The sequence below is a fragment of the Oryctolagus cuniculus genome, chromosome 13 (genome assembly GCF_964237555.1).
Source record: "Oryctolagus cuniculus chromosome 13, mOryCun1.1, whole genome shotgun sequence".
Taxonomy (NCBI): domain Eukaryota; kingdom Metazoa; phylum Chordata; class Mammalia; order Lagomorpha; family Leporidae; genus Oryctolagus; species Oryctolagus cuniculus.
This window is the reverse complement of record NC_091444.1, coordinates 105139973-105167922: the sequence shown is the minus strand read 5'-3', so window position 1 is coordinate 105167922 and position 27950 is coordinate 105139973. Positions and strand designations below refer to the sequence as shown.

General features: G+C 55.7%; 1 protein-coding gene across 23 annotated transcripts in view; it reads left to right on the top strand.

Annotated features, from left to right (window-relative positions):
* KIAA1217 (KIAA1217 ortholog) overlaps window positions 1-27950 on the top strand; it is a 659855-nt gene that overhangs the window by 563365 nt on the left and 68540 nt on the right. For 20 of the 23 annotated variants that reach the window (XM_070056129.1, XM_070056127.1, XM_070056128.1 and 17 more), the window contains 2 exons: window positions 1031-1229; window positions 4222-4315. In XM_070056129.1, the coding sequence (XP_069912230.1) occupies window positions 1031-1229; window positions 4222-4315 (293 nt within the window). Of the gene's footprint in view, window positions 1-1030; window positions 1230-2818; window positions 3688-4221; window positions 4316-10656; window positions 16251-27950 lie in introns of those variants that run through there. The other 3 variants (XM_070056140.1, XM_070056138.1, XM_070056136.1) reach the window with 2 other exon arrangements.

Sequence of the window (27950 nt, the reverse complement as noted above, 5' to 3'; positions counted from 1 at the left end):
AGCCAGCTTGCCGTTACGGGCGATGCAGGCTTGCCCTGGGCATTTCGTGGGTGCTTTGGCACAGATATGGCTTTGCTTAGGGTTTGTGTTCTGTGTGTTCTACTTCTGGGTTTTTGTTTCCTGTTGTTTGGTTTTGATTCTTCAATTGAGACAGCAGAGGAGATGCTTATACACAGGTTACACTCATCACAACGGACAGCAGAAATACTCCACAGGGTCCCAGGCCCAGGGCAAAGAAGCAGCGGGGATGGAGCGGGTCCATATACCCGAGAAGCAAGATGGGTCTCCCAGAGTGGTCTCAGCCATTGGATGGTGCGATGTTCAAGCCCCATTGAGAAATAACTTCTGGAGGCAGCATGTGGTCCAGTAACTTTCTTTTTTAAAAAAGACTTACTGGGGCCGGCGCTGTGGCATAGCAGGTAAAACTGCTGCCTGCAGCGCCGGCATCCCATGTTGGCGCCGGTTTGAGTCCCAGCTGCTCCACTTCCCATCCAGCTCTCTGCTGTGGCCTGGGAAAGCAGTAGAAGATGGCCCAAGTCTTTGAGCCCCTGCACGTAGAAAAAATATTTATTTATTTATGTATTTGAAAGACGGAGTGACAGAGAAAGAGGGAGAGAGAGATCTTCTATCCACTGGTTCACTCCCTCAAATCCGCAATGGCTGGTGCTGGGCCAGGAGACCAGAACTCCATCCAGGTGTCCCACATGGGTACCAGAGCCCAAGCACTTGGGCCATCTTCCACTGCTTTCCCAGGCTATTAGCAGGGAGCTGGATCGGAAGTGGAGGAGCCAGGACTTGAACCAGCACTGCTACGGGATGCGGCATCACAGACTGCCGCTTAACCCACTGCACCACAATGGTCCACTAACCCTGGGTCCACTAACCTGGCCCAATGACCCTGGCCTCCAGGCTCCCTTGTTTCTTCTCCGTGGGCCCCTGTGGGTGCTCAGGGCAGCAGCTCACTGGCGGCTCTCTAACAGGACGGGGCCCGGAGCTCGGGGACTGATCACCGCGTTCCTTTTGCACACAGGGGTTCTCTACGTGCAGTACGGCGATGAAACCAAGCAGCTCAGGATGCCAAACGAAATCACGAGCGCTGACACGATCCGAGCTCTCTTTGTAAGTGCCTTCCCGCAGCAGCTCACCATGAAGATGCTGGAGTCGCCGAGCGTGGCCATCTACATCAAAGACGAAAGCAGGAACGTCTACTACGAGTTGAACGACGTAAGGTAGGCAGCCGCCTCGCGTCTCTGTCCTTGGGGTGCAGGCCGAGGTGTCCAGGGGTTTCTTACCGGTGTGCATGCATGCAGAGACACATTCTTGCCTGCTAAGTGCCCATGATGGTGCCGGTTTTCCCTGCTGCCCCGTGAAGAGACACAGCAGCCGTTCTCCGAGCAGGCTTTGCGTGTGTGCGTTCACGTCTGGCTTCTCCAAGGGTTTGCGTACGATGACGTGGGCGGGCTGCACCCTTGTCGATCCTGGGGCATTGCCTCTGGAGGTCACGTTGGAAAAGATCTGGTCCAACGTTGGATCTGAAAATTGGGCAGACGGAGGCCCGGAAAGGCAGGAGAGAGATCGGCCAAGGTCACTGAGTTGAGGGCCGTGCTCAGGACGGAACGGCCGCTCCGGGACTCCTTCTGGACATAGACGGAGCCTGTAGCGTGTGGGTCACGATCCTGCCAGGTCGCTGTTCCCCCCTAACAGGTACAAATGAAGCAGTGCACCCTGTATTGCCCTCAGAACAGCGGTTGAAAAGCCACCTCTCTTTCCATTTGTCCTTCCCACTCCCCGGGCCCCGCAGTGGGCTCCATGGACTCTTGGCTATGGCGAGTGGCTTGGGGCCAGTGGCATCCATGCTGGCTGTGGTGGAGCCGTGCCTGGGGCAGAAGGGACCTGTCTGCCCCGCCCCACCGAGCAGCTCACAAAACGGGACTCAACTCCACACAAGCAGGCACTTGCTGGGAGAGCCGCTAAGTATTTCAGAACTCAGAAGATGATCCGGTGACTCACACAGCCCTCTCCTTTTATGGAACAGAAACTCTGCTGCGTGCAAGTTCAGTCTGTGCAGGACCCAGCCCAGCCCCAGACCTGGCCGTCCACCCTCTGGGGCACAAGCCCCTCACTCTATCACAGGGGCAGGGCTTGGGGCTTCCATCATGGCATGAATGGATAGCGCCTCTTACACGTATGCCCCTGGTGCTTAATAAACGGAAGCCGATACGTTTCTCGCAACGATCACGGATGACATAACGCAGGCGTGTGCCAAGTTGCGTGAGTTATTCCGGCTTTCAGAGCAGATGCACACCCTAAGGTGTTGGGGCTGCACCTGCTTCAGTCTCTTCCTGTGCTGAAATATTCATAGGTATCAGAACATTCATGTCTGTTTTGAGCTGAATTATTAATCAGGCTGCCACCAATTTTTTATGTTTATTTATTTATTTTGGGGAACTTACAAAGCGTAAATTTCAATATGAAATAATAGTGCAAAGCAGGCTCACAAGCATGGAATCCCTTGTTATGTTTTCGTACGTGGACTTGGGGGTCCGCACCGTTCATCTTCCACGCCTGTGTTTGCCGTGGGAGGGGCCGAGGGCCTCCGCAAGTCAGTGAGCAGGAAACCAGGCCAGAGAGCAGGTGATGAACTTGAACTCCTGCCTCTCGGCCCTTGCAGGAAGCCTGCACACCACGACATTTTAGAGCTGTGCCCCAGCCTCAAAGCGTGGCTCCTTTGACATTCTCTGGGCTGCTAAGCAGTCCAGCAGGTCCTTCCCAAGGTTTTGTTTGATTTTTTTTTTTTTTTTTTTTTTTTTTTTTTTTTTTTTTTTTTTTTTTGCCTAAAATGCCTCAATTACATTGTATGTGGATGGTGGAAGAGATCCTCCCCACCAGCGCTGGGCGAGACAAAGCATGGTGCAGGCTTCAGCCGAAGACGTGGGCTTTAACCCCGAGAGCCCAGAGCCAGGTTGGGTTGTACCACTTCCACATCTGTGCAGCCAGAGCCCCTTGGCTAATTAACATCTGCCTATGGGCTGTGTCGGCCTGTCTGCCTCAAAGACGCCCTCCAGGGAACTGGGGTGGGAGCCCCAGGTTGCGCGGGGGCCACGCACAGTGAGTGCAAGCCCAGGCCCCTGCTGGTAGCTCGCCCCGATGCGCACCTGTCTGCATTTATCATAAACCACCCTCGTGTACTCTGCTCAGAGTCACAGTGAGTCTTTTCACCGTCTTCTCGTCCTCCCTCGAGACCTCAGGGTGAGGTTCTCCGGGTGAGGTTCTCCCGTCTCTAGCGACTCCCACATCCCTGCCTCCGTGCCTCCCCCGCCTGGCTGTTAACCCAGCCCTTCGGGGACACACACGGGCTGTGCGCTGCCCCCTGGAGCTCCTTGAAATCAGGAGCAGCCTTGCAAGCTTGGACTCGTCCTTGCTTCAAAGCCGTGACTGGCGGGGATTTCAAGGCGAGAAACAAGACCAGCCCAGGAATCCTCCGCTTGGCTTACAACAAAAACACCGCCCAGGAATCCTGGCAGTGGCCGCAGCGCCTGAAACTTTAGCTGCACCTGGGGGAAAGGAATTCGTCGTCCTGCCCACGGCTCCCCGGCAGGCGCTTGGACGGAGTCACAGGGCAGTCGGGCCTGGACGGACCCTGGGAGGCAGATCGTGGAGGGAGAGGGACTTTGTAGCTGCCGCAAGGTAGGCTGAGCAAATGCCGGACTCCTGCCTCGGGGTGCAGGGCAGAAGGAGAGCATTTAGCTCCTGCTGTTTACGTCCAGGCGCTCAGCCTGTATGTAGAAAGCTATTTTTAAAAAACTCACCATGCACGGCAAACCAGGGGGCTTTGTAAAGGGATTGGTTTGCATCTTGGAGGAGGCTTTTGGGTCCGAATTGCAGGTACATTTTCTTCCCCTTGCTGGAAGTCTTGGAAGACCCAGAAAAGGGGGCCTTTGTGTGTGTGTGTGCGCGCGCGTTCGTCAGATAGGCAGCAAATGAGGTGTTCAGGTAAAGGAAACAGGGAAGTGCTTAAATATTAACCGAATCGTCGGCCTCAGAGCCCTGCTGTGTTTGTAAAGCCTGAGTTTCCCACGCTCGGGATCCGGGAAGCAGCAGCGGGTGGCGGGATGGAGGACAGATGCTTTCCAAGGACGGGCCGGGAAGCCCAGCGCTGGCTGCCGCGTGGGGGCGGGCAGAGGCCATGGCCGCCATAGTGATTGACGTTTTTGATTCCAGGAATATCCAGGACAGATCGCTCCTCAAGGTGTACAACAAGGACCCTGCACACGTGTTTAATCACACTCCGAAAACCATGAACGGCGACGCGAGGGTGAGTGTTGGCGCCGGGGTTCCAGCGTGGCGGGCTGTGTGTGTTGTGTGGCGCCTGTTGGCTGGCGCTCCTGCTGCCCTGGGGACGCTGGGGACAGCCCTCCTCGGGCCCCGGCCCTCACCCCTCCTCCTGACTCTTTGATGGTTCTTTTTTCCCTCTTGGTGGAGAAATAAGATGTCCGGGTTGTTGGCAGGAAAAGGGGGTTGAAACAGGGCTGGGCGCAGCTGAGTCGGCCTCTGAGCTTGGAGTTGAGTGGAGCCTTGGCTCCCGGGAGGGCCTGAAAATCTTCACCCAAAACGATAATACGAGGGAGGCTCAAGACGTTCGTGGAAGCTGGCGGGCGGGGGCAGAGGCAGGGGCGGGCGTTTAGAGGAGGAGTGGAAATCCTGGATGAGATGCATCACACGCGCAGTGCCTGCGTCCGTTCCTGGCTCTGGCTTCCTGCTGCTGAGGATGCTGGGAGGCCATGGTGAGGGCGCGAGTGCCGGGTTCCCTGGGTTCCCAGCTCCTGGCTTCTGCCCCATCCGCTTCTAGCCCTTGCAGCCCTTTGGGGAGTAAACCGGCACAAGAGGGCGCGCGCGCTCTCTCTCTCTCTCTCTCTCTCTCTCTCTCTCTCTCATATAAACAAATAGACAGATAGAAAAGTTTGTTTTGGCCGGCGCCGCGGCTCACTAGGCTAATCCTCCGCCTTGCGGCGCCGGCACACCAGGTTCTAGTCCCGGTTGGGGCGCCGGATTCTGTCCCAGTTGCCCCTCTTCCAGGCCAGCTCTCTGCTGTGGCCTGGCAGGGCAGTGGAGGATGGCCCAAGTGCTGGGGCCCTGCACCCCATGGGAGACCAGGAGAAGTACCTGGCTCCTGCCATCGGATCAGCGTGGTGCGCCGGCCGTGGCGGCCATTGGAGGGTGAACCAACGGCAAAGGGAAGACCTTTCTCTCTGTCTCTCTCTCTCTCACTATCCACTCTGCCTGTCAAAAAAAAAAAAAAAAAAAAAGGCAAAACCATACAGTTGCTGGGAAAGCTATTAATTCCTTACCTTATTCCTTATTCAGGGCTGTTGGCTCTTATACGATATATAAATGGTATCAATTCTCTGCACCACAAATCTCATATGATTTAGCAGCTAAAATTCTCTCTAGTGTTTTTTTAATAAATACATTTCCATTGTATAGCTTTTTACATTTTTTACTTGAAAGGCAGAGTGACACAGAGAAAAAGAGAGAGAGAGAGAAAGAGAGAGAGAGATCTTCCACCCTCTGATTCACTCTTCAAACGCTCACAGCAGCCAGGGCAAGGCTAGGTCAAAGCCAGGAGCCAGGACCTCCATCTGGGTCTCCCGGGTTGGTGACAAGGACCCAAGTACTTGAGCCATCACCTGCTGCGTGCCCGGGTATGCATTAGCAGGAAGCTGGATTGGAAGCAGAGTTGGGACTCAAACCCGAGTACTACAGTATGGGATGTGGGCGTCCCAAGTGGCAGCTTCACCCACTGTGCCACGATGCCTACTTCTCTCTCTAGACGTAGTTCCTCTCGGGAGATTATCCAGCATCGAAGGCACACTGGGAGGTGTTGAAGGAGAAAGAACAGGCAGACTGCAACTTCCCGTTGGCACATGTTAAGGTCAGGTTCCTGCAGGTGCACTGACAGCACGCACCTGTGGGTTTGGGAGGCGCTGCATCACTCCGAGTGGCTTTTCCTACCGTGCAGGATGCTGGCTTACCCGGGCTGGGGGAGGAATACCAGCGAGGAGGTTCTATTGCCAAAGGAGACCAGGCACCGTCCGCGCCCTGGCGTTGTTGGTCCCTGCAGGGCTGCCTCTGCCTCCCGCCCATGTGGGTGACTCGTGGATTCCTGTTGCATCTGTTTTGCATTAGAATGTGTGTAGCGGTGACGCACAGGCAGACAGCTTTGGTGTCCCTGTTCTAGGGTCTCGCTGGTCTACAGCTGCTGGCAGGGCTGTGTTCTTTCCTGAAGGTCCTGCAGAGAACACGTTGCCTCCCCACCCCTCTGGTTCCTAGAAGTTGCCTGCATGGCCTGGTCCCCAGCTCCTTCCCAGCAAGATGGCATCCCCCGGCCCTGCTGTGAACTGTGGCATCTCTAGTCCTGTCTCTTCTACCTTTGCAAGCATAGTGGTGACACTGGGCTCGCCCCATACTGAAACCCATGGGAGGCCGGCGCCACGGCTCCCTAGGCTAATCCTCTGCCTGCAGCACCGGCACACCGGTTTCTGGTCCCGGTCGGGGTGCCGGATTCTGTCCCGGTTGCTCCTCTTCCAGGCCAGCTCTCTGCTGTGGCCCGGGAGTGCAGTGGAGGATGGCCCAAGTACTTGGGAGGGAAGGAGGGAAGGAGGGAAGGAGGGAAGGAAGGAAGGAAGGAAGGAAGGAAGGAAGGAAGGAAGGAAGGAACCAACCAACCAACCAACCAACCAACCCATGGGAGTGCTGAGCTGTGGCTGTTGAGTTCTGGTCACTTGGGCCTGCTGTCCCTTAAGAGGGGACAGCCTGTGCTTGCCATCCGGCCAGCAGACAGACTTCTGGGTCTGTGATGATGGCCGAGGAAGGAGTAGAAGCAGTTCCAGAACCAGGCCTGCAGTTAGATGCACACCCCCACCCCCACTCACAGATTCCAGCCTCACCTTTTGCTCTGGACGCTGGGATTCTTTCTCCTCTCCCGCTTGGTCGGGCTGCCTTGTGGTGTCCAGAGCTACCCGCAGCCCAGCGGAGCAGGGCAAGGCTCTGTCGTCCCAGACTAAACCAGGCTGCGTGGTGGAGCCAGGGAGTGCCTCCCCTGTGTGTCTGCAGCAGGAGCGAGTGCGGGCGTGGAGGAATCCCAGGTGACTGCTGATGTCACTGCTCTTCCCTCGCCAGCCGCCACAGCCAGCAGGGGCCAGACCGCCCAGCCGCCCCCACACACTCCCCAAGAACCTGCAGAGCCCGAAAAGCATTGCCTGGACCCGTGCAGGCACAGCAGCAGCTACACAGAGCTCTGTGCAGGGGGCGTTTCCTTAAAGAGCGGGAAGGAATCAAACGGGCCAGCCCTGTGCCTAAAGCCGACTCTTGACTCTTGTCCCGGGCGGTGTTAGGGTGGCAGAGGCAGGGCCCAGGAAGCGTGGTTAGCTCTGAGGTTCTGGGCCTCGGAGCTTGTGGGAAATTCACGCTTGGTGGGGGAAAGATGGCGCGTGTTTCCCTGGGTGATTTGCAGTGGGGAGGGGGGGGAAGATCTTCCATTCATTCGTTCACTCCCCAAATGGCCGGGATGGTCAGGGCTGAGCCAGGCACAAGCCCGGAACCAGGATCTCATCCGGGTCTCCCATGTGAGTAGCAGGGACCCAAGGACTTAGGCCATCTTCCACTGCTTTCCCAGGTCCATCAGAGGGAGGGCGCCTGTATGGGATGCTAGTGTTGCAGGCAGTGGCTTAACCTACTATGTCACAGCGCCAGCTCCGCCCAGATTCTTTTTTTTTTTTTTTTTTTTTTTTGACAGGCAGAGTGGATAGTGAGAGAGAGAGAGACAGGGAGAAAGGTCTTCCTTTGCCATTGGTTCACCCTCCAATGGCCGCTGTGGCTGGCGCACCACACTGATCTGAAGCCAGGAGCCAGGTGCTTCTCCTGGTCTCCCATGCGGGTGCAGGGCCTAAGCACCTGGGCCATCCTCCACTGCCCTCCCAGGCCACAGCAGAGAGCTGGCCTGGAAGAAGAGCGACCAGGACAGAATCCGGCACCCCAACTGGGACTAGAACCCGGTGTGCCGGTGCCGCAGGTGGAGGATTAGCCTAGTGAGCTGTGGCGCTGGCCTTCTGCCTCGATTCTTTACATGTGGTGTAGACCACACTGATGGAAGGCCAGCCTGGCTGTGCTGGCCACAGCTCTAATCCTAGCTCTGATCCTTTGGTTCCCCAGGGGTTGAGCTCACCCTACAGAGCAGGTGCTTTGACAGAAATGTCAGACGTACACATGGGAGGCTCTTCATTCCCAGAGCTGCCACATCGGTGCCGCGGCTCTCGGGATGCTGGAGACCCTGTCTTCACGCAGGCTGGTGGCTTTGTCACGGGGGTGGGCCTTCCTCCCCCGCCCCGCCCTGTGCTCTCTGCGATTGATCCCCAGGAACGTCCACCTTGATATTTCGCGCTCCCCTTGCACATCTGTAGTTGGGACGATGACTCCCGGCTTACATTTAGAAGGTGTGCTCCAGAACTGGCCTGCGTCGTAACTCACTTCCTGATACCCAGAGCAGTTGTGCCTCCCAGCCCCATCTCCGTGGAAACTGTCAGTCACCTGCACGCCTCCCTCATCCACCGCCGCCCTTCTCGTGCCCACGGTGTGCCCAGGCTTCCCCGGTGGCAGGGTCGTATGCTTATTAGTGAGCTCTTTTTATCTGATTGCAGATTTAGCTCTGGTGTTCACTAGGATGACTCCTGTTGAAAAATTACTTATTTGAAAGGAAGAGTTAGAGGAAAGGGGGAGGAGGGAGGGAGGGAGGGAGAGAGGGAAGGATTGATCATCCATTTGCTGGTTCACTCCCCAAATGGCCACTTCAGCCGGGACTAGACCAGGCCAAAGTCAGGAGCCAAGAGCTTCTTTGGCTCTCCCATGTGGGTGCAGGGGGCCAAGCACTGGGGCCACCTTCCACTGCTTTCCCAGGTGTGTTAGCAGGTAGGTGGATCAGAAATGGAGCAGTCAAGACTCGAACCCCTGCCCATATGGGTTGCTGGCACTTCAGGCAGCAGCTTAACCTGCTATAGCACAGCGCAGGCCCCTGGATGACTCTTGCCACTGGTTGCCCAGCCCTGGCATCTCTAAAATTCAAGACCCAAGCATGGAACTAAGTAGTTGTCTTGATGTGGCTTCCTGTGGGAACTCTTCCAGGGTTTCCAGTGTGTCCTGTCCTGTTGAGGAAATCATTCCTAATCGTTTTCCCCCAAGCCTGGTGCACCTTCATTCTCTACACTGGGAAAGATGGAGTGGCTGTTATGGGTGTGTGTGTGGTGTGCATATGTGTGTTTGGAGGCACACATATGTGCACATGTATGTTGAGATGCATGTGTGTACATGTGTGTTGGGATGCGCTGTGCACACATTCGTGTGTGCATGTGTGTTGGGATGCATGTGTGTATTGGAATGCATGCCTGTGCATGCATGTGTTGGGATGCACATGTGTACACACATTCATGTGTGTGCTGGGATGCATGTATGTTCATATGCACATGTGTACATGTGTGTTGGGATGCATGTATGTTGGAGTGCATGCATGTGCATGCATGTGTTGGGATGCACATGTGTACACACATTCATGTGTGCGTGTGTGCTGTGATGCATGTGTGTTCAGATGCACGTGTGTGCATGCGTGTTGGGATGCATGTGTGTTGGAGTGCATGCGTGTGCATGCATGTGTTGGGATGCACATGTGTACACACATTCATGTGTGTGTGTGCTGTGATGCATGTGTGTTCAGATGCACGTGTGTGCATGCGTGTTGGGATGCATGTGTGCTGGGATGCGTGCATGTGCTGGGGGCTGGGACCGGGGTGAACACATGGAGTTAGCTGTGACTCTTCCGTCATCTGGCTCCTGTTGCTCCGCACATCCCACCAGTGCCCAGAGCCCCTCTTCCCTGGGTCCCCTTCTGCACTGCCTGCATCCCTGGTCTGGCAGGAGCTCCCTTACTTGAGTGTGGATAAATACATTTAATCCTCAGGACATGAGCTCAAGGCAGGTGTTTGCCCAAGCCCACACTCGCAGCTGATGAAACAGCCGCCTAGGATGAGGAGTTGTTCCGAGGCCACACAGCCGAGAGTGGCCTGGCTGGGGTCTGCACCCAGGCAGAGCTCCCCCGGACTCCTGGCTATGGCTCTGCCACTGTGGCTGCAGCCTGCCTTTGTTCTGCTCCCAGCGTGTGACAAGCCCTGGCCCTGCCCATGTAGCTGCCTGCTGGCGTTTGCTGTGGCTTAAGTATGTCTCCTGCAGGTTCCCACACTACAAGTTTGGTCCCCCCTGCAGTGGTATTAAGAGGTGGTGCATGGTTCTGTTATTTTTATGTTGAGAGGCAGAGGGACAGCTGGGTAGAGGGGCCTCCCACCCACTGGTGCAGTCCATAACGGCCCACCATTACCAGGCCTGGGCCACACTGAAGCTCGGAGCTAGGAATATGATCCGGGTCTCCTACGTGGGTGGCAGGGCCCCCAATGACTTGAGCTATCCCTGTGGACCCCTAGGGTCTGGAAGCTGGAGTCAGGAGCCAGAGCGGGGAGTGCAGCCCAGACACTGCACTATGGGATGCAGGCATCCTAATTGGTTCTTTTGCCATCCAGGCTAACCACTCACCCCATGAAGTGGCTGATTTTTTTTTTTTTTTTTTTTTTTTTTTGACAGGCAGAGTGGATAGTAAGAGAGAGAGAGAGAAAGGTCTTCCTTTACCGTTGGTTCACCCTCCAATGGCCGCTGTGGCTGGCGCACCACACTGATCCAAAGCCAGGAGCCAGGTGCTTCTCCTGGTCTCCCATGCGGGTGCAGGGCCCAAGGACCTGGGCCATCCTCCACTGCCCTCCTGGGCCACAGCAGAGAGCTGGCCTGGAAGAGGGGCAACCGGGACAGAATCCGGCGCCCCGACCGGGACTAGAACCCAGTATGCCGGCGCTGCTAGGTGGAGGATTAGCCTATTGAGCCGTGGCGCCGGCCTTTTTTTTTTTTTTTTTTTAATTTATTTATTTGGAAGTCAGAGTTAGAGAAAGGGAGATACAGAGAAAGAGAGATCTTCTATCCACTGGTTCACTCCCCAGATGGCCGCGACAGCCAGCACTGGGCCAGACCAAAGCCAGGAGCTTCATCCTGGTCTCCCACAAAGGTGGCAGGGGCCCAGGCCCTTGGGCCATCCCCCACTGCTTTTCCCAGGTGTCTTAGCAGGGAGCTGATTGGAAGAGAAGCAGCTAGGACAGAGGCTGCCCACATAGGACGCAGGTGTCCCAGGCCATGTGTGGCTTTACCTACTTTGCCACCGCCCCGGCCCCTGGTGAGGCTGATCTTTGAGAGGTAGAACCTAGTGGGAGGCGATTGGGTGCTGGGAGGGACTGAGGTAGCTTTCACAGGACTCAGTAGCCTGGGTGGTTACAAAGCGAGGCCACCCTTATGCGGGGGGGGGGGGGGGGGGGCCTGCATGTGGCCATTTCCCGTTGCAGCCTCTCCACCGCGTCCTGATGCAAGCGAGAGCTTTGGAGTTGGGGGCAGAGGGAAGCCTGGACCTACCAGCCACCAGAATTGCAAGCCACATAAACCACTTTTCTTGATGGAATTCATAGCCCTGGGTATGTTCTCAGGGCAACACAAAACAGAGCGGGACACCACCTTGCAAGGTGCTGCCCATCTGACACGTGGTGGGGATGGCCGCCCCATTCACCCTGGAGAGCAGAGTGTGGGAGGGGACGCTGGGCCCCCAGGGCTCCTGCTCTGGGTGACTGCCCGATGCCAGGTGCACCCCACGTCTGGGTCCTCCAAAGAGGTGCCCGTTCCGCTTGTGCTGCCGATCTCGGCCGTGCACAGTTCCTCTGTGCTCCCTCCGACAGCCAGCCGCGGTGCCCCTCACCCCGTGGCGCACGTCGGCCTGTTCCCAGGGTGCCTTGGGTTCCCTGGCCGTGGCGTTGCCCACGCTCTGTTAACTCCTTCGCCGTCCTCAATGCAGGACCCACTGTAAAATCTCCGCCTCTGTGCGTCTGGTGGGTTTTATCCGGTGGGCGCTCTAAGCCTTGCAGGGCTTGGCCGCCCTGCTCCTGTGGCTCCTCTGGAGCTTGGACTCGGGTCCCTGGGCCTGCGACAGCCGGAGCGCGGGTCTCTGTGCCATGCGCTTTGAGCATCAACTTCCGTTCCCGCTCTCGGTTTGCTTCATTCTGCGTTCATCTTCCGTTCGTCAGGTTTCCACTTCAACTTCTTTTGTAGTTTTTTGCAAGCTTGTGATAGTTGGCGGGAACCCCACTGATCGCTTTGCAGACTCTGTCGGGATATAAACCGTGATGGTCCTTCATCATGGTGGTTCTGGATGTGAGCAAATGGGCGTCTTCGTGTCCACGCAGGAGGCCACTTGGCACCTCGTGGATCCTTTCAGTTCGCCAGCAACTCTGCAGAGCGGTCACTCCAGGTGTTTGACAATGTTTATTTATTTATCTGAAAGGCAGAGAGAAACAGAGACAGGCGGAGATCTTCCATCTGCTGGTTTGCTCCCCAAATATCCACAATGGTCAGGGCTGAAAGCCAGGAGCCAGGGACTCCATCGCGGTTTCCATTGTAGGTGGTGGGGCCCAAGGACTTGAGCCGTCACCTGCTGCCTCCTGGGTGGGGATGTTAGCTGGAAGCTGCAGACAGACAGAGCTGGGACCCAGACCCAAGCCCTAAGTGTGGGACTCGGGGTCCCAAGCCACCTCCCAAGCACTGCGCCAAACACCTGCCCCAAACCAGGTGCACACAGCTGGCGAGTGCCAGACCTCGCACTGGGCCAGCCTCTCCTGCGTCTTCATACTCAGCTCAGAGCCCCCGCCTTGATAGATCCACTGGGGCTTTCGCAAGCTTTGAGATGAAGCTCCTGACGTTTTAGCACACGGGAAACATGTTTTATTAACACGTGATTTAGTTTGAACTCTGACAAATGCCTGGTGCATGACAGCTTCTTACCTTTCTGTCCGCTTCTGACTTCAACAAGAAGAAAAATCAAGTGCCCACCGGAAACAGAAGAAAAGAGCATCCTGGAGAAAGCAAGTGCCCTAAAACTAATTCACTTCCACGTGTTCGAGGTCTTTCTTTTAAAACAAATATTTTTTAGTTTAAAAAGCAGAGACAGCTTCCCTCTCCCACAAGCCCACCATGGCCAGGACTGGGCCAGGACTCAGGTTGGAAGCCAGGAAACCCAGTCCAGGTCTCCTACGTGCATGGCAGGAGCCAGCCCAGCCACTGCAGCCAGCATCGCTGCCTCCCAGGGTCCCCTCTGGCAGGGAGCTGGGGCCGGGAGCAGAACCAGGACCTGAACCCCGGCACTCAGGGCTGGGAAACAAGTGTCCGATATCTTCACTGCGGGCTAAAGGCCTGCCCTCCTGGCCTTTCTCCACACACACCGTGACAGTGCTGTGAATCCGTGCATCCGCGGTGCACTTGGTCCACGACAGGCACTGTGCTGAGCCTTCTGCTTGTGCCCACTCTCTTGATTTTCACACACTGGAAGGTGAGGGGCGTCCTTGGTTGTCCCTGCTTCGGATGTGCGAGCTGAGTGAGCCACCTGCCGGGAGCCACGCCCCTGCATGGTCAGGCCAGGCTGGCTGGCTCTGGCATTGGCCGTGCTCACTGCAGCCTGTGGCCATTATAGGCTGTGTCCTCAGCGTGCGTGGCCACCTCCACGTGTCCATGCCCCATCCACTTCGGAAGCCCTGCCTCAGAGCCTGCCGCCCCCCTCACCACGTCCACTCTGGGAATTCTGGGCAAGGTCAATGCCCCTTTCCTCTCCTCCACGGCACTCGTTGACGTGCACATCGTCCACTGCTTTCTGATCTCTGACTTTCACGGGAGCCAGGTGTCTGCTCTCTCAGCTGCTACCGTGCCCTGAGCAGAGCCTCGTGGAGTAGCTCAGTGGATCCCCGTGGATCCACTGGATCTCAGTGGATCCCCATCACATCTCTTCCATCAGCACTCTCCTATCAGACTCACACTGATTGGTGAATGTAGATGTTCATAGAACATTCCCTAGTTTATTCCAGCCCTGAGTGCCTAAGAAAATAAGAACTAAGAATACTGACCTGTCCTAACAAAATCCCCTGTTCTATGACTACACGTTGATTATAGCGGTTAATAGCCCAGAAGTTTAAGATGAGAAAAACAATAAAGAAGGCACAATGGTGAATTCACCCCTTGGGATGCCGGCATCCCATATCCGAGTGCCTGGTTCAAGTCCCGGCTCCTCCATTTCCGATTCAGCTTACTGATGATGGGCACGCTGGGGGGCAGCAGTGATGGCTGCAGAGCTGGGGTCACTGTCACCCATGTGGGAGACCCGGATGGAGCTCTAGGCTCCTGGCTTCAGCCTGGCCCAGCTCTGGCTGTTGCAGGCATTTGGGGACTGAACCAGCAGACGGAAGATCAGTCGATCAGTTGATCTCTGTCTCCCTCTCTCCTACCCTGCATCCCTCCCTCCCTCCCTCCCTCCTCTCTCTTGGCCTTTCAAATAAAATTAAAAATGAAAGTACATTAATTTAGAAAATGAAAAAGTTTGGCTTTGTCTGATTGAAGTGAGCAGCAGCAGAAATGCACTTTGTTTTGCCCTCTGGACCAGGGGTGGATTTTGGGAGTGGTCAGCTGACCACTGGGTCTGGAGCCTGCATGAGAAGACCTCGCTCTCAGCAGGACAACTCTTGGGTTGGGCTTAGGTTGGTCGTTGGCGTGTCTAGCACAGGCCACCCTGCAGCTATGGCCACCTGAGAACACTGGGCAAGTCCTGACTCATCCACCAGCTATCCCAAGTCCAAGCCCTGTTCTAGGCTAGGCTCTGGGGCGAGATCCCGAAGCTATAACGGTGAGCAAGACGGCTGTAGCATCTGCCCTCCCAGCCCTGACAGCCGAGAAGGGGACCTGAATGGCCAGGCGGCCGCGGCTGTGTGCACAGTTCTCCAGGCCGCACGAAACCCTTGTCCTGCTTGGAACTCGCCTTTGCGCACTGTGCCTAGTGACGCCCATGACAACCCTTTGTTCTTTTTTAAAAGATTGATTGATTTTTATTTGAAAGGCAGAGATGCAGGGGGGAGGGGAGGGAAGCGAGAGACAGAGAGACACAGACGTCTTTCGTCTGCTGATTTACTCCCCAAATGGCTGCAGTGGCCGGGAGTGGATCAGGCAGAAGCCAGGACCCTGGAACTCCATCTGGGTCTCCCATGTGGGTGGCAGGGGCCCGAGCACTTGGGCCATCAGATGCTGTTCTGCCAGGCTCATCAGCAGAGAGCTGGATCGCAAGTGGAGTGTCCAGAACTTGAACCACAGCCCATATGGATGCCAGTATTGCAGGCGGTGGCTCAACCCACTGTGCCACAGTGCCAACCCCAATGATGTCCCTTTAACACTGTGCCTTTCTGGGGCTGGCACTGGGGTGTTGCAGGTAAAGCCAGTGCCTACAATGCCAGTATCCCATGTGGGCACCAGTTCAAGTCCCAGCTGCTCCACTCCCTATCCAGCTCCCTGCTCATGCTCCTGGGAAAGCAGAGGATAGTGGCCAAATGCCTGGGCACCTGCCCCACACAGGAGACCCAGAAGAAGCTCCTGGCTTCTGGCTTCAGCCTGGCCCAGCCCTGGCCTTTGCAGTCATCTGGGGAGTGAACAAGTGGATGGAACACAGCTTCTCCTCTTCCCCCCTGGTTCCAGATCCAATGCTTCCTTCGTAAGAAGCAAGAAGGCAACGCACATCTGATGTGCGGCTGCCGGTGATGCAGACCTCATCTCTCCCGCTGTGTGGCTGCTCGCTTCTCCAGGCGTTGTTTTTTTTTTTTTTTTTTTTCTCCTTCTGTCATTGACAGGTTATGACAACATGAGCCATACTGTATTTATAAACATCACGTGTTTCCTCGATGGGGGCTGGCCGTTCTGCCAGACGGAACACATGCGAGAAACATTTCTCGTTAGCTCAGCGTCGGGCTGAGTTAGGCTGATTTCCGGGATAGGAAAAAATGCCTTCCTACTGGGATTTAACTTCCCCGGAGTAGAAACAAAACCGCTGGGTAGCCGTGAAATGCTTTTCACAAGCGTGCCTGCTGCTCCTTTAAACACGCAGTTTGGCTAAAAGCTTCCTGGTGTTTCAAAAAAGAAAATAAGCCGTGCCTGTCGCCACCATGAAGACAGGCAGGGCTGGCCACCTCCGAGGGGCGGACTCCGGGTCTCTGGGAATCTAGGAAGTTCCTTCTGGAACAGCCTGCGGGAGACACGAGGTAAGAACGGTGTGTCAGCGGCTAAGCCGAATTCCCCCGGCTGCTTCTGTCGGCTCCGGAGTCTCCATGGTCAGCCCGGGGCGGTCCTGTGCGTTGGAGCTGGATTCCACGAGGGCTTGCACTTGCAGGGGTTTCGTGCTAACGGCTCGCACACGGCTGGCTTCGGGGGACGCCCTGTTTGTCAGGATCCGCCCAAGTGACCCGGGGCTGCCTCCCGCCTGTGGGTCTTGTGATCCGGTTCTGTTGAAGCCAGGGCATTGTCAGGGTCAGCGAAGTTTGCCTGTACGGATCTCGTGGATCCCCGTGTCCGGTGGCCGTTTTCCGTGTTTTTAACGAAGATGTTGACTTGCATTCGGCTTCGGAGATGAATTTAGGATCCGCAGGCAGGGCACGGACGGGGGAGAAAATTAGTGTGTGCCCTTCACGACATTCTAAGCGGAAATTACGTGGTGTTTTTTTTTTTTTTCTCATGAAAATCCTGTTAACTGTTAAAACAAAAATAGCTCTTTAATCTGGGTTTGGAAATTTCTTAAAGAAATACCAACTTAAGCCTTATGAAATGAAGTGAATACTCCTACAGTTTTTCAATAACGGATACGGGTGTATTGCATCCGGCGTAATGATGGCCTGACAGAATCTTTGACAGGAATCGTATTTCCTTGAGATAACTGGTCTGTCTCATTCCTACAGCAGTGCGGTCACTATATTGCATCCGATTCCTTCTAAAGGAATCTAGTGAAACTAACAGCCTGCCAGGCCAGCTTCCCCCTACCCCTGTGGGTGCTGAGTTAAGAGCCGTGCCGAGCTGTGTCCCATGAGGTCTGAATAAAGTACCGGATTTCATGCGGTCATCATGACAGCCCTCGGGCGCAGGTGTTACTGTACCCATTTTAAGGTTGGAAAATCGGGGCTGAGAGGAATTCAGTCATGAGGTCACAGGTGACAGGTCCCTCCAAGTGGGACGGAGATGGAGAGCTGACGGTGAGGAGGACACGGCTCCGGACACCTGGGCATGGTGTGCGTCTGTCTTTGCTTCCTGCCGTGTCGCTCCTAAGAGCTGTTATCTTGGGACAGAGCAGGGGGCTGCTTTGGAAGTGAGATAGGGGCTTTGAATGCGGAGCTGCCCCCCTGGGCTGTCGGAGAACAGGACGGGAGTTAGCGTACAAGGGGGAAGGTTCTGGAATCAGGGGCAGCTCCCTGAGAACCAGGCTTCCATCAGCAGCGAAAATACCCCGGTGACTTGTGACATCAATTCCTGCCAGTGCCCAGGACAGGACCAAGGTGACTCCCCCACAGCCCCACCCCAACCTCCAGGCCAGGCTTTGGTGAACAAGTGCCTTCCATCTGCCCCTCCCTCCTCCAGCAGGTGCAGGGCGGCTCCAGGGAGGGCTGGCGCTGGCTGGAGTGTGCCACACCCCTGCGCCCTTTGATATCCAAGCCACATGTCCTTCCTTCGCGCCTATAAATATAATCATTAGCAGGAATAGCCGTGACCTGGGAGCGCAGGTCCTGTGTGTGCAGGGTGTGGCTTCTGTACCTGTGAGTGTTCTCTGGCTGAGGGTTTGTTCTATTTCTTGTGGATGCACTAGGGCTGCCCCTACCCTTCTAGATGGTTCTGTAGCCTAGCAGCCCAGGCCTCCCAATGCCCAAGATCCCACCCCAAACAAGGTTTTCCGGGTGACTTTTCTTTCCTCTATACTTTTTTCCATAATTTCGCCGGTGAGCCTTTGTTATTTTCCTATGAACTTGGGGGTAGAGAGAAACACACGTGGATCTTTTAAAGACCAAATGTTTATAAGATGCATGACACCTGTTGGATACCCCTTGCCTCTCTTCCTAGCTTTTTCCCACGAGGTGGGTGGTCTCCTGGCTGGCACATGATTGGCAGGAGTGACAGGTACTCTGTCCACTTGGCAGGAGCCAGAGCTGGCTGCTGAAACTTTGTGACTAAGAAAATTCTTCTGATGGGACCGTGGGTGCTCCCTCGAGAAACAGGCCTGGCTCTTTGGACCAGAGGAGGGTCTCAGGTGTGCGAGAAAGGTGTGGGTATCATCTTAGTTAATCCCTCCACCTGGGAGTGGGTGGCGGGGCTTGGCTGGGACCACGGTGTTAGTGGTTTCTCAATCACTGAGATGAAGCACCCTGGACAGCCTGGCTTCGTTAAGGCAGGGGTGTGTGTGTGTGCGTGTGTTGTATTTTGATGCAGGAGCCTGGAGGCTTAGAGTTCAAGGTCACATGGCCCCTGTGGTTTGGCTTCTGGCGATGGTGAGTTGGCGGTAGGGTCGGGAGGTGGCCCAGGCATCCACGTGAGGGACAGGAAGTGCGCTTGTCTGTGTCTTCAAAGTCCCTGATTGGCCCCCAGGGCTCAACACATCCACTCTACACACCTCGGGAAGGCCCCGCCTCTACCCCCATAAGTGGATTAAGTTCCTGCCCTCCTACCCTAAGGCTTTGGGGACTGAACTCCTGAGTTCCTTTAAATACTCAATCCATAGGCATCAAAAATACGGAAGTGACAAAAATAGTGCGGAGCCCAAGCCAGCTGTCCTCAGGCTCAGCCCCTTGGGTCCAGCGCCCGGTCAGGCCGCCCCTTGCTTTTGTTCCCAACCCTCTGGGGCTCCCGGGGTTTGTTTTCTTGATGGACTTCGACACGTGCTGTGTGGGTGCAAAACAGCAAACGGCTCTCGGGCTCCTCCAGGTGACCCTGCCGAAAAGGAACCGCGGCTCCCCGTGGTGCAGCCAGAGCTCGTTAACCAGAGATGCGTGAGCCTGGACCAAAACTAAACAGATTCTGAGCTAACCAGATTTATATTACCCAATATTTTTATGGTCGGAGCACAGGGCGTTGAGGCAACTGAAAAACAGCAGCTGCTTCAAATTAGGAGGGAGTTGGGGTCAAGCAGTATTGGCTGAACGAGGACTGTGGTGTTACAGCATTACTTCCAAGGGCGGCCTCTTCACCGTAGCAGACAGCTCTTGCAGTCACCGTATGCGAAACCCCATGCACTCACATGGCAGCCGTGCACCACACCAAGTCCTGCACGCACACGGCCGCTATGCACCCACACCACAGCCGTGCACACACACCACAGCCGTGCCCTGACACCACAGCCGTGCACCCACACCACAGCCGTGCACCCACACCACAGCCGTGCACCCACACCACAGCTGTGCCCTGACACCACAGCCGTGCCCTCACACCATAGCTGTGCACCCACACCACAGCCATGCACCCACACCACAGCCGTGCACCCACACCACAGCCGTGCCCTGACACCACAGCCATGCACCCACACCACAGCCGTGCCCTCACACCACAGCCGTGCCCTCACACCACAGCCATGCACCCACACCACAGCCATGCCCTGACACCACAGCCGTGCACCCACACCACAGCCGTGAGCCCACACCACAGCCGTGCACACACACCACAGCCGTGCACACACACTACAGCCATGCACCCACACCACAGCCGTGCCCCGACACCACAGCCGTGCACCCACACCACAGCCGTGCACCCACACCACAGCCGTGCCCTGACACCACAGCCATGCCCCACACCACAGCCGTGCACCCACACCACAGCCATGCACCCACACCGCAGCCGTGCCCTGACACCACAGCCATGCACCCACACCACAGCCGTGCACCCACACCACAGCCGTGCCCTGACACCACAGCCGTGCACCCACACCACAGCCGTGCACCCACACCACAGCCGTGCCCTGACACCACAGCCATGCACCCACACCGCAGCCGTGCCCTGACACCACAGCCGTGCACCCACACCACAGCCGTGCCCTGACACCACAGTCCTGCACACACACACGGCCGCTATGCGCCCGCACCACAGTCATGACACCACAGCTGTGCACCCACACCATAGCCGTGCACCCACACCACAGCCGTGCCCTGACACCACAGCTGTGCACCCACACCACAGCCGTGCACACACACCACAGTCCTGCACGCACACGGCCACTATGCGCCCGCACCACAGTCGTGACACCACAGCTGTGCACCCACACCATAGCCATGCACCCACACCGCAGTCGTGCCCTGACACCACAGCCATACCCTGACACCACAGCCGTGCCCTGACACCACAGCCGTGCCCTGACACCACAGCCGTGCACCCACACCGCAGTCGTGCCCTGACACCACAGCTGTGCCCTGACACCACAGCCGTGCACCCACACCACAGCCGTGCCCTCACACCACAGCCGTGCCCTCACACCACAGCCGTGCCCTGACACCACAGCCGTGCACCCACACCACAGCCGTGAGCCCACACCACAGCCGTGCACATACACCACAGCTGTGCACCCACACCACAGCCGTGCACACACACCACAGTCCTGCACACACACGGCCGCTATGCGCCCGCACCACAGTCGTGCGCCAACATCCAAATGGCCCTCGGCAGTAGAAGGGTTCCGTGGTAGGATGAGCGTGTGGTAACGTCCTGTGTGCTCACTGCCCACGAGGACGGATGCTGAACAGGACGTTCTAAGCCAGCGAGCGCCCCCAGGAGGCCTGAGGGAATGTTCTGGATGCGTAGCCACACGTCGGGCTCCATTTTTGCTTGCCTTTGAAAGCAAATCTAAAAATACGTTTCCCAGCTGCTGTGTCACTGTGGTGGGATCCACTCGCTAGATATCTGCAGGGTTCAGGCCCCAGCACCCCGGAACGTGCTGCGGATGTCAGAGTGAGCCCGTAGACAAAAGAGCCTGTTAGCTCGCGGTCGGAGAGAAAATGAGAGACGTGGCACTCTTGGCAAGCCAGAGCTGTAATTATGGTAATCGGACCACTGGAAGAGTGAAATGGGTTGTTTTCGCATGTTTCTGTATTTTTCTGATTCATAACAATGATCTGAAGAAATTTAGTGAAATGCTAGTCCTTTTCTGTTCATTGTCGCTTTGTGACTGCAGCATCAAAATGAATTGTATGTTTAATCTTCTCATAAGATTTTTATCAAACGGTATATACGCTTTTTAAAAAAATATTTATTTGAAAGGCAGAGTTACAGCGAGGAAGAGGCAGAGAGAGAGAGAGTGAGAGAGAGAGGTCTTCCATCTGCTGGTTCACTCCCCAGATGGCTGCAACGGCTGGAGCTGTGCTGATCTGAAGCCAGGAGCCAGGAGCTTCTTCCCAGTCTCCCACGTGGGTGCAGGGGCCCAAGCACTTGGGCCGTCTTCTGCTGCTTTCCCAGGCCACAGCAGAGAGCTGGATTGAAAGTGGAGCAGCTGGGACTCGAACCAGCGCCCATAGGGGATGCTGGCACTGCAGGTGGCGGCTTTATCTGCTACTCCACAGCGCCGGCCCTGGTATATGCTCTTAAACGTGGCCGATCTTAATAACATGGAAATTACCCAGGGGTGGGCATTTGGTGCCGCAGCTAAAATGCTGCTTGTGATGCCTGCATCCCATACTGGAGTCCCCGTATTTGAGTGCTGGCTCCGCCTCCAATCCAGCTTCCTGCTAATGCGCACCCTGCAAGCAGCAGGTGATGGCTCAAGTGTTTGGGTCCCTGTCGCCACAAAGGACTGGGTTCCAGGCTCGTGGCTTTGGCCTGACCCAGCTGTTGCCAGCATTTGGGGAATGAGCCAGTAGATGGAAGATTGCTCTGTGTTTGTCTCTACCTTCCCAATAAGTAAACACATTTTTAAATTAAGCAAATGTGAAACAACACAAGATACCTGCACTTGCACTAAACCACCCCTTTGTGTTTGAGCATTCAGTGCATCGCTGTGGACCTACAGCTGATCTTTGTTGAATTCCAATCCCTGGCAGAAGCCTTTGGGCTCTTGTGTTTCCGTGAGGATGATGTCTTTGGAACATGACGGGTCTTTTCAAAAGTTTGTGGAAAGTGCACATTCTGCAAAAATTAACTGTGTGTGAAGGTCAGAATTGTTTCACACCAAAGTCCACTGAATTCCATTTTCCCGTGTATTTGTGGAGCCCCCGATACACTGGGATATGCATTCTGAACCCACACTCCCAACACCAAGCACTTGTCCCTCCCAGCATCCTCCTGGCACTGTGTTCAGAGCGTGTTACCTGCTGTTTATTCCATGCCAACATTGGCCGTGTTCGTAGCCACGTGTGCTGTTCACGCTTCCCCTCATGCAAACTCACATCACACTGCTTTGGCCCACATGCTAAGTGCACTAAGTGCAGGACGGGTTCTTGGACCAGCCTGGCAGCAGAACCGTGGGCTCAGAGCCGTTACGTGTCAGGGCCACGGTCACGGTCACAAGCCCTTGGCAGAGAAGAGTGTTGGGAGGGGCACCCCAGGCTTCGGATTCAGAAACAAAGCTCTTCCTGGCAGCTCTGCCTGCCTCCCTTGGGGGCAGCGGTGCGGAGGAGTGCCCGTCGGCAAGGGTGAGTGAACCCTTGCAGGAAATGTTTGGGGACCATCTTGTGGATTCGGGGCGAGGTCGTGGGAAGGGAGCCAGCGTCTTCCTCCCCCTCGCTCTAAGAAATCCCCGCTGTCTGTTCCTGGACCTAGAGCGTCCAGTCCTCTCTGGGAAAAATGTTGCCCCAATTTTGCTTTGCAGAAAAGAGAAAAGATGACATAAAGAAGGTGGGGGAGGGGTGGATGATGTGACACAGCTAAGTGAGCTGCTGAGTTTGCTATGTACAGCACCAGGTCCCATATAGGCGCCAGTTTGAATCCCAGCTGCTCCGTTTGTGATCCAGCTCCCTGCTAATGCGCCTGGGAAAGCAGCGGAAGATGGCCAAGTGCTTGGGCCCCTGCACCCACAAGGGAGACCAGGTGGAGCTCCAGGGTCATGGCTTCGGCCAGGGCCAGCCCTACTCATTGCAGGCATTTGGGAAGTGAACCAGTGGATGAAAGCTCGCTCGCTCGCTCTCTCTCCTTCCCTCCCTCCCTCTCTTTCTTGTGCCCTCTCTCAACTCTACCCATTAAGAAAATTACTTGAAAGGCAGAGTTATAGAGACAGAGGGAGACGGAGAAATCTTCCATCTGCTGGTTTGCTCCCCAAATGGCCGCAACAGCAGGAGCTGGGCCAATCTAGAACCAGGAGCCAGGAGCTTCTTCCAGGTCTCCCATGTGGGTGCAACACTTGGGCCACCTTCTGCTGCCTTCCCGGGTGCATTAGCAGGGAGCTGGATTGGAAGTGGAGCAGCCGGGATTCGAACTGGAGCCCATGTAGGATGCCGGTGCTGCAGACAGCAGCTTTCTCCACTAAGCCACAGCACCAGCCCTTCAACTGCACCTTTCAAATAAACTTTAAAAAGGAAAGAAGGAAGGAAGAGAAGAAGGGAGGGAGGGAGGGGAGGCTGGAGGGAGGAGGGGCCATGGGTGAGCCGTGCTGGGGTCAGCCTGTGTCTTAGTTGCTCTGGGTGCTGCTCGTGAGCTTTGAAACGTGCTCCACGGATTTCGAGACAACTTTGCCTGCCTTCCCTCGCCTGTGGCGGAGAATCCTTTACTATCAGGCGTGCAGGGTTGGTTTCAGCGTGGGAACGCTCCGAGGCCAGGCAGGCACAGGGTGCAGATCCTGTCTTCTGGAAGGCAGTTCCTGACTGCGCCAGAACCTGCTGGGAAGGCAGGGAAGGGCTGAGGACTGGCAAAAGCGGCCTGCTGATGGGGCGGGGCAGGGCAGGGCAGGGCAGGGCAGGGTGCGTGCCCAGCTGAGCCCCGGGGGATGGGCGACTCCCAAATTGCTTGTCTCTGAGGCTGTTATTTAGCCAAAGAAAGCAAAGCAGTGGCTCTGCTGGCCAGCTCAGGTTTCAGGCCAGGTTCGCCGGCTGGCCTGGATGGCGGCTTGCTCTGTGAACTGAAAACATGGAGGTATTCCTTTGAAACCAAGCAGCGCCCTGGCAGGGCTCCTGGGTGCCCCAGAGTCCTCCACCCGTGCACTGGTAGATAACATCACTGAGGTCTGGTCCTGTGCCTCACCCCCCACTGGGTACAGATGACCGATCTCGGAACAGTGTTCAGAGAAGGGAGGGCTCGCCACCGTGAGTTCTTGATTGAATGGGCGATCGTCCGGCGTTTCAGGGATCCTGGCCCCAGGTGTGGACTTTGGCTGAGGCCCGGGGCCCTCACGGCCCTCGTGAGAGAGGGTGTGATAGCCCGCATCTCAGGGGAGTGAACTGGGAGTTGGAGGAATAAAAGTCTCCAGAAATATTGATTTCCCGATCCCCACTGCTCCTTGGCAGATGGAGTTGAAAATACTTACCCGTAGAGAAATCTCGGCTACTTGTGGTTACCACCCAAAGTGTCAGAAGGTCTCTTTTCTGAAAGTGGAGTTGGCCACGCCCACGGTGGAATGGAGGCGGCCCTACTGCACTGTCCTTGAAATACCGGGCACCACATACGTGTGAGGTCACTGGACCTGCCTGTCATCTGCCCTGAAGATTCTGCCACTGCAGCATCTGGTTGGGGCCCTGGGGCTTCTGGCCTCCCCCAGGCTAGTTCTGCCCCCTTCTGACTCTGCATTTGAAAGGAGTTTCTTCATTGGCTCTCAGTTGATTTGCATTTGAAATGCAGAGATACAGAGAGAGGGAGAGCAAAAGAGAGAAACAGAATCTTCCAACTGCTGGTTCACTCTCCAAATGGCTGCAACAGCCAGGGCCGGGCCAGGTCAAAGCCAGGAGCCAGAAGCTTCATCCAGGGCTCCCACGTGGGTGACAGGGACCCAGACACTCGGGCCACCTTCCAGTGCTTTTCCCAGGCCATTAGCTGGGAGCTGGATCGAAAGTGGAGCAGCCGGGAGAGGAACCGGCGCCCGTTTGGGATGCCGGCATCACAGGCAGTGGCTGTACCCGCTCTGCCACAGCACCGGGCCTGGATCTCTGTGGTCACTCATCACGTTATCAGCTTGATTCGTTTTCTTGTTGAGGGGAAAGACGGGACCCCTTGCCCCTGCCGGGCTCTACATCCCTGGGACGCTCAGCTAGGAAAGCCAATCAGATCAGGCCCAGAGAATCTTATTCCATAGGTATCCTGTGATGTGTGACTGATGGCAACATACATGTGTCAACATACATGTTACTGGTGGTAGCACACATATGCATGTGTACATGTTACTGATGGTAGCGTACATGTGCGTACATGCAACACACATGTTGCTGGTGGTGACCTGCATGTGTATCTGTAGAGTGGTAGCTAGTGAGTGACATGCAACATGTCAGTGCAATCACATGTGGTATCACTGATGGTAACATGCATTGTATGCATACATGTAACATGCATGTTGCTGAAGGTGACACATGTGCATCTGTGGCATGATAGCTAGTGAGAGACATGCAACATATGTCAGTGCAGTCACATGTTTCATCACTGATGGTAACATACATGTGCATGCATGTAACACACATGTTACTGATGGTAACTATTGAGTGGCATTCACCGTATGTCATTGCAGTCACATGCTGCATCTCTGGTGGTGACATACATGTGCATATGCACATGTAACATGCATGTTGCTGAGGGTAACTAGTGAGGGACATGCACCACATGTCTTTGCAGTCATGTATTTACACGGGCGATCTGGCACAGTGACGTCCTCACGCCCTTAGTCTGCTTTGTGATGTCTGCACAGGGAGCTGACCTGTTGCTGCATTTCTCAGAACGTGCCCCCGTATCCGTGATGTCTGACTGTGTCTGCACCAGCAAATCAAGTGCTGCAGTTGGTTAACTGCAACTCTGTATGAGATGAATATATTCCACCTGTGGTACCTCATTTGTGGCAGCTGGGTAAAACCCAACAGGACGTCCAGAGAGCGTGTGGCTAATGGGGGTCCTCTGTCCACTGAGCTGCCGCAGGGCGTCTTTCCCTCTGCGGGGAAGACTTGCATGAGCAAGACAGGTGACGCTCGGGCCCCGCCATCCTGGCCAGGGAGGCAGTGGCCGTGAGGTCTCTCCTCGGCATGTGGAGTTTCTCATTCCCGGAGGCCCCGGGCACCACACTCCTCCTGCCTGTGGACCCCATGGGGCAAAGCAGTCAGCAGAAGGTAGCAGAAAAAAGCAGATACAAGTTCTAGAGAGCTTGATTACAGCGTATTATTATCACTGTCCTGTTATTAGCTGTCAGTCTCTTCCTGTGCCTAATCCATAAGTTAAACTTCACTGTAGAGTGTGTGTGTGTGTGTGTGTGTGTGCGCGCACACAAGGTTAGGTGCCATGTGGGTCTGGGCATCCTCTGGGGTCCTGGGATGTGTCCCCCTGAGGACAAGGAGAGCTGGCTGCACAGATCAGTATAAACTTGGCAAGGTCCTCAGCTCCCTGCCCTCCTGTCCCACCACGTTCGAATGGGGATGGTGACACCTGTCCTGTCCCGCGCATTTCACCCAGGGCGACCACAGCCAGCAGCACTGGGTAAGCTGGGTGACCACTGCACGGGGTGTTGGGGGCCGCATCCAAACCCCTTTGTGGAGTGAGAAGTGTTGTAAATAAAGAAAGCCCTTAGCTGGCGCCGCGGCTCACTTGGCTAGTCCTCTGTCTGCAGTGCCAGCACCCCAGGTTCTAGTCCCGGTTAGGGCACTGGATTCTGTCCCGGTTGCTCCTCTTCCAGTCCAGCTCTCTGCTATGACCAGGGAGTGCAGTGGAGGATGGCCCAAGTGCTTGGGCCCTGCACCCCATGGGAGACCAGGAGAAGCACCTGGCTCCTGGCTTCGGATCAGCGCAGCGCACCGGACATAGCGGCCATTTAGGGGGTGAACCAACGGAAGGAAGACCTTTCTCTCTCTCTCTCACTGTCTAACTCTGCCTGTCAAAAAAAAAAAAATAATAGAAAATAAAAAAGAAAGCCCTGTAGGATGTATTGCAGAACGTATGTTGACAAGCTAAGCAGCAGTTTCCAGGAGTGTCCTAAGAAGAAAAATGGAGTGCAGTACGGCCCTGAAAAGTGGGCGTGGGGTGACCTAGGAGGCTTGGAAGCTGCCGGTCTAGAACTCCCTGGAAGGTGGTGCTAGCTAAAACCACGGCACCCACCCAGGAATCGGGAGGATGTGACAGGTGGAGATAAGGACGAGAAGGAGCGGCCTGTGCAGTGCCGCCAGGGCAGGAAAGAAGATCCCGTTCCACAAACTGTAGCTATTTTGAGTACAAAAGGAGCTTGTCCTTGGCCTGGCTGAGGCAGGAGTAGCCCAGGGGAAGGCAGAGTCGGGCGCATTTTTTCCCTTATCTGCCCGGCAGTGCTGCAAAGTCACCGACTGTGGCTTGCAAGTGCAATGATTTCTTTAACTTCCCTTCTTTCTTCTGTCCCAGAATGAGATATTTAGTCGCCGTTGGGCATGGGACCGGCCAGCCGGGCCTGGCCAGGGAGGGCTCGGTACAGTGTCAGAATATTTGTGCAAATAGCACTTGCCTTAAACTTCACATCAGCAGGCCATTGCCTTCCTGGGAATTCAGTTGTTTTGGCAGCTGCCTGCCCGTCTTCCTGCGTGGGAGGCGTTCCACTTGGTACCGAAAGGGAGCCCAACAGGTCGATGGAGACCTTGACCAAGGGACCGTGTTTCTGCTGTTAGCCGTGGAAGCAGCCCAGTGACAAAGGTTTCCAACGCGATCCTCGCTTTCCTTCTGAATGTCGTCTTTATGTGTATAGGCACGATGTGGGAATGTTCTTTTCAGATATGCATTTAAAAAAATAAAGAAACGAATTGGAACGGGAGCGAGGCATTCATTTCCCGACACGGCCGGTCTTCCCAGGGCATGAACTTGACTTCCCA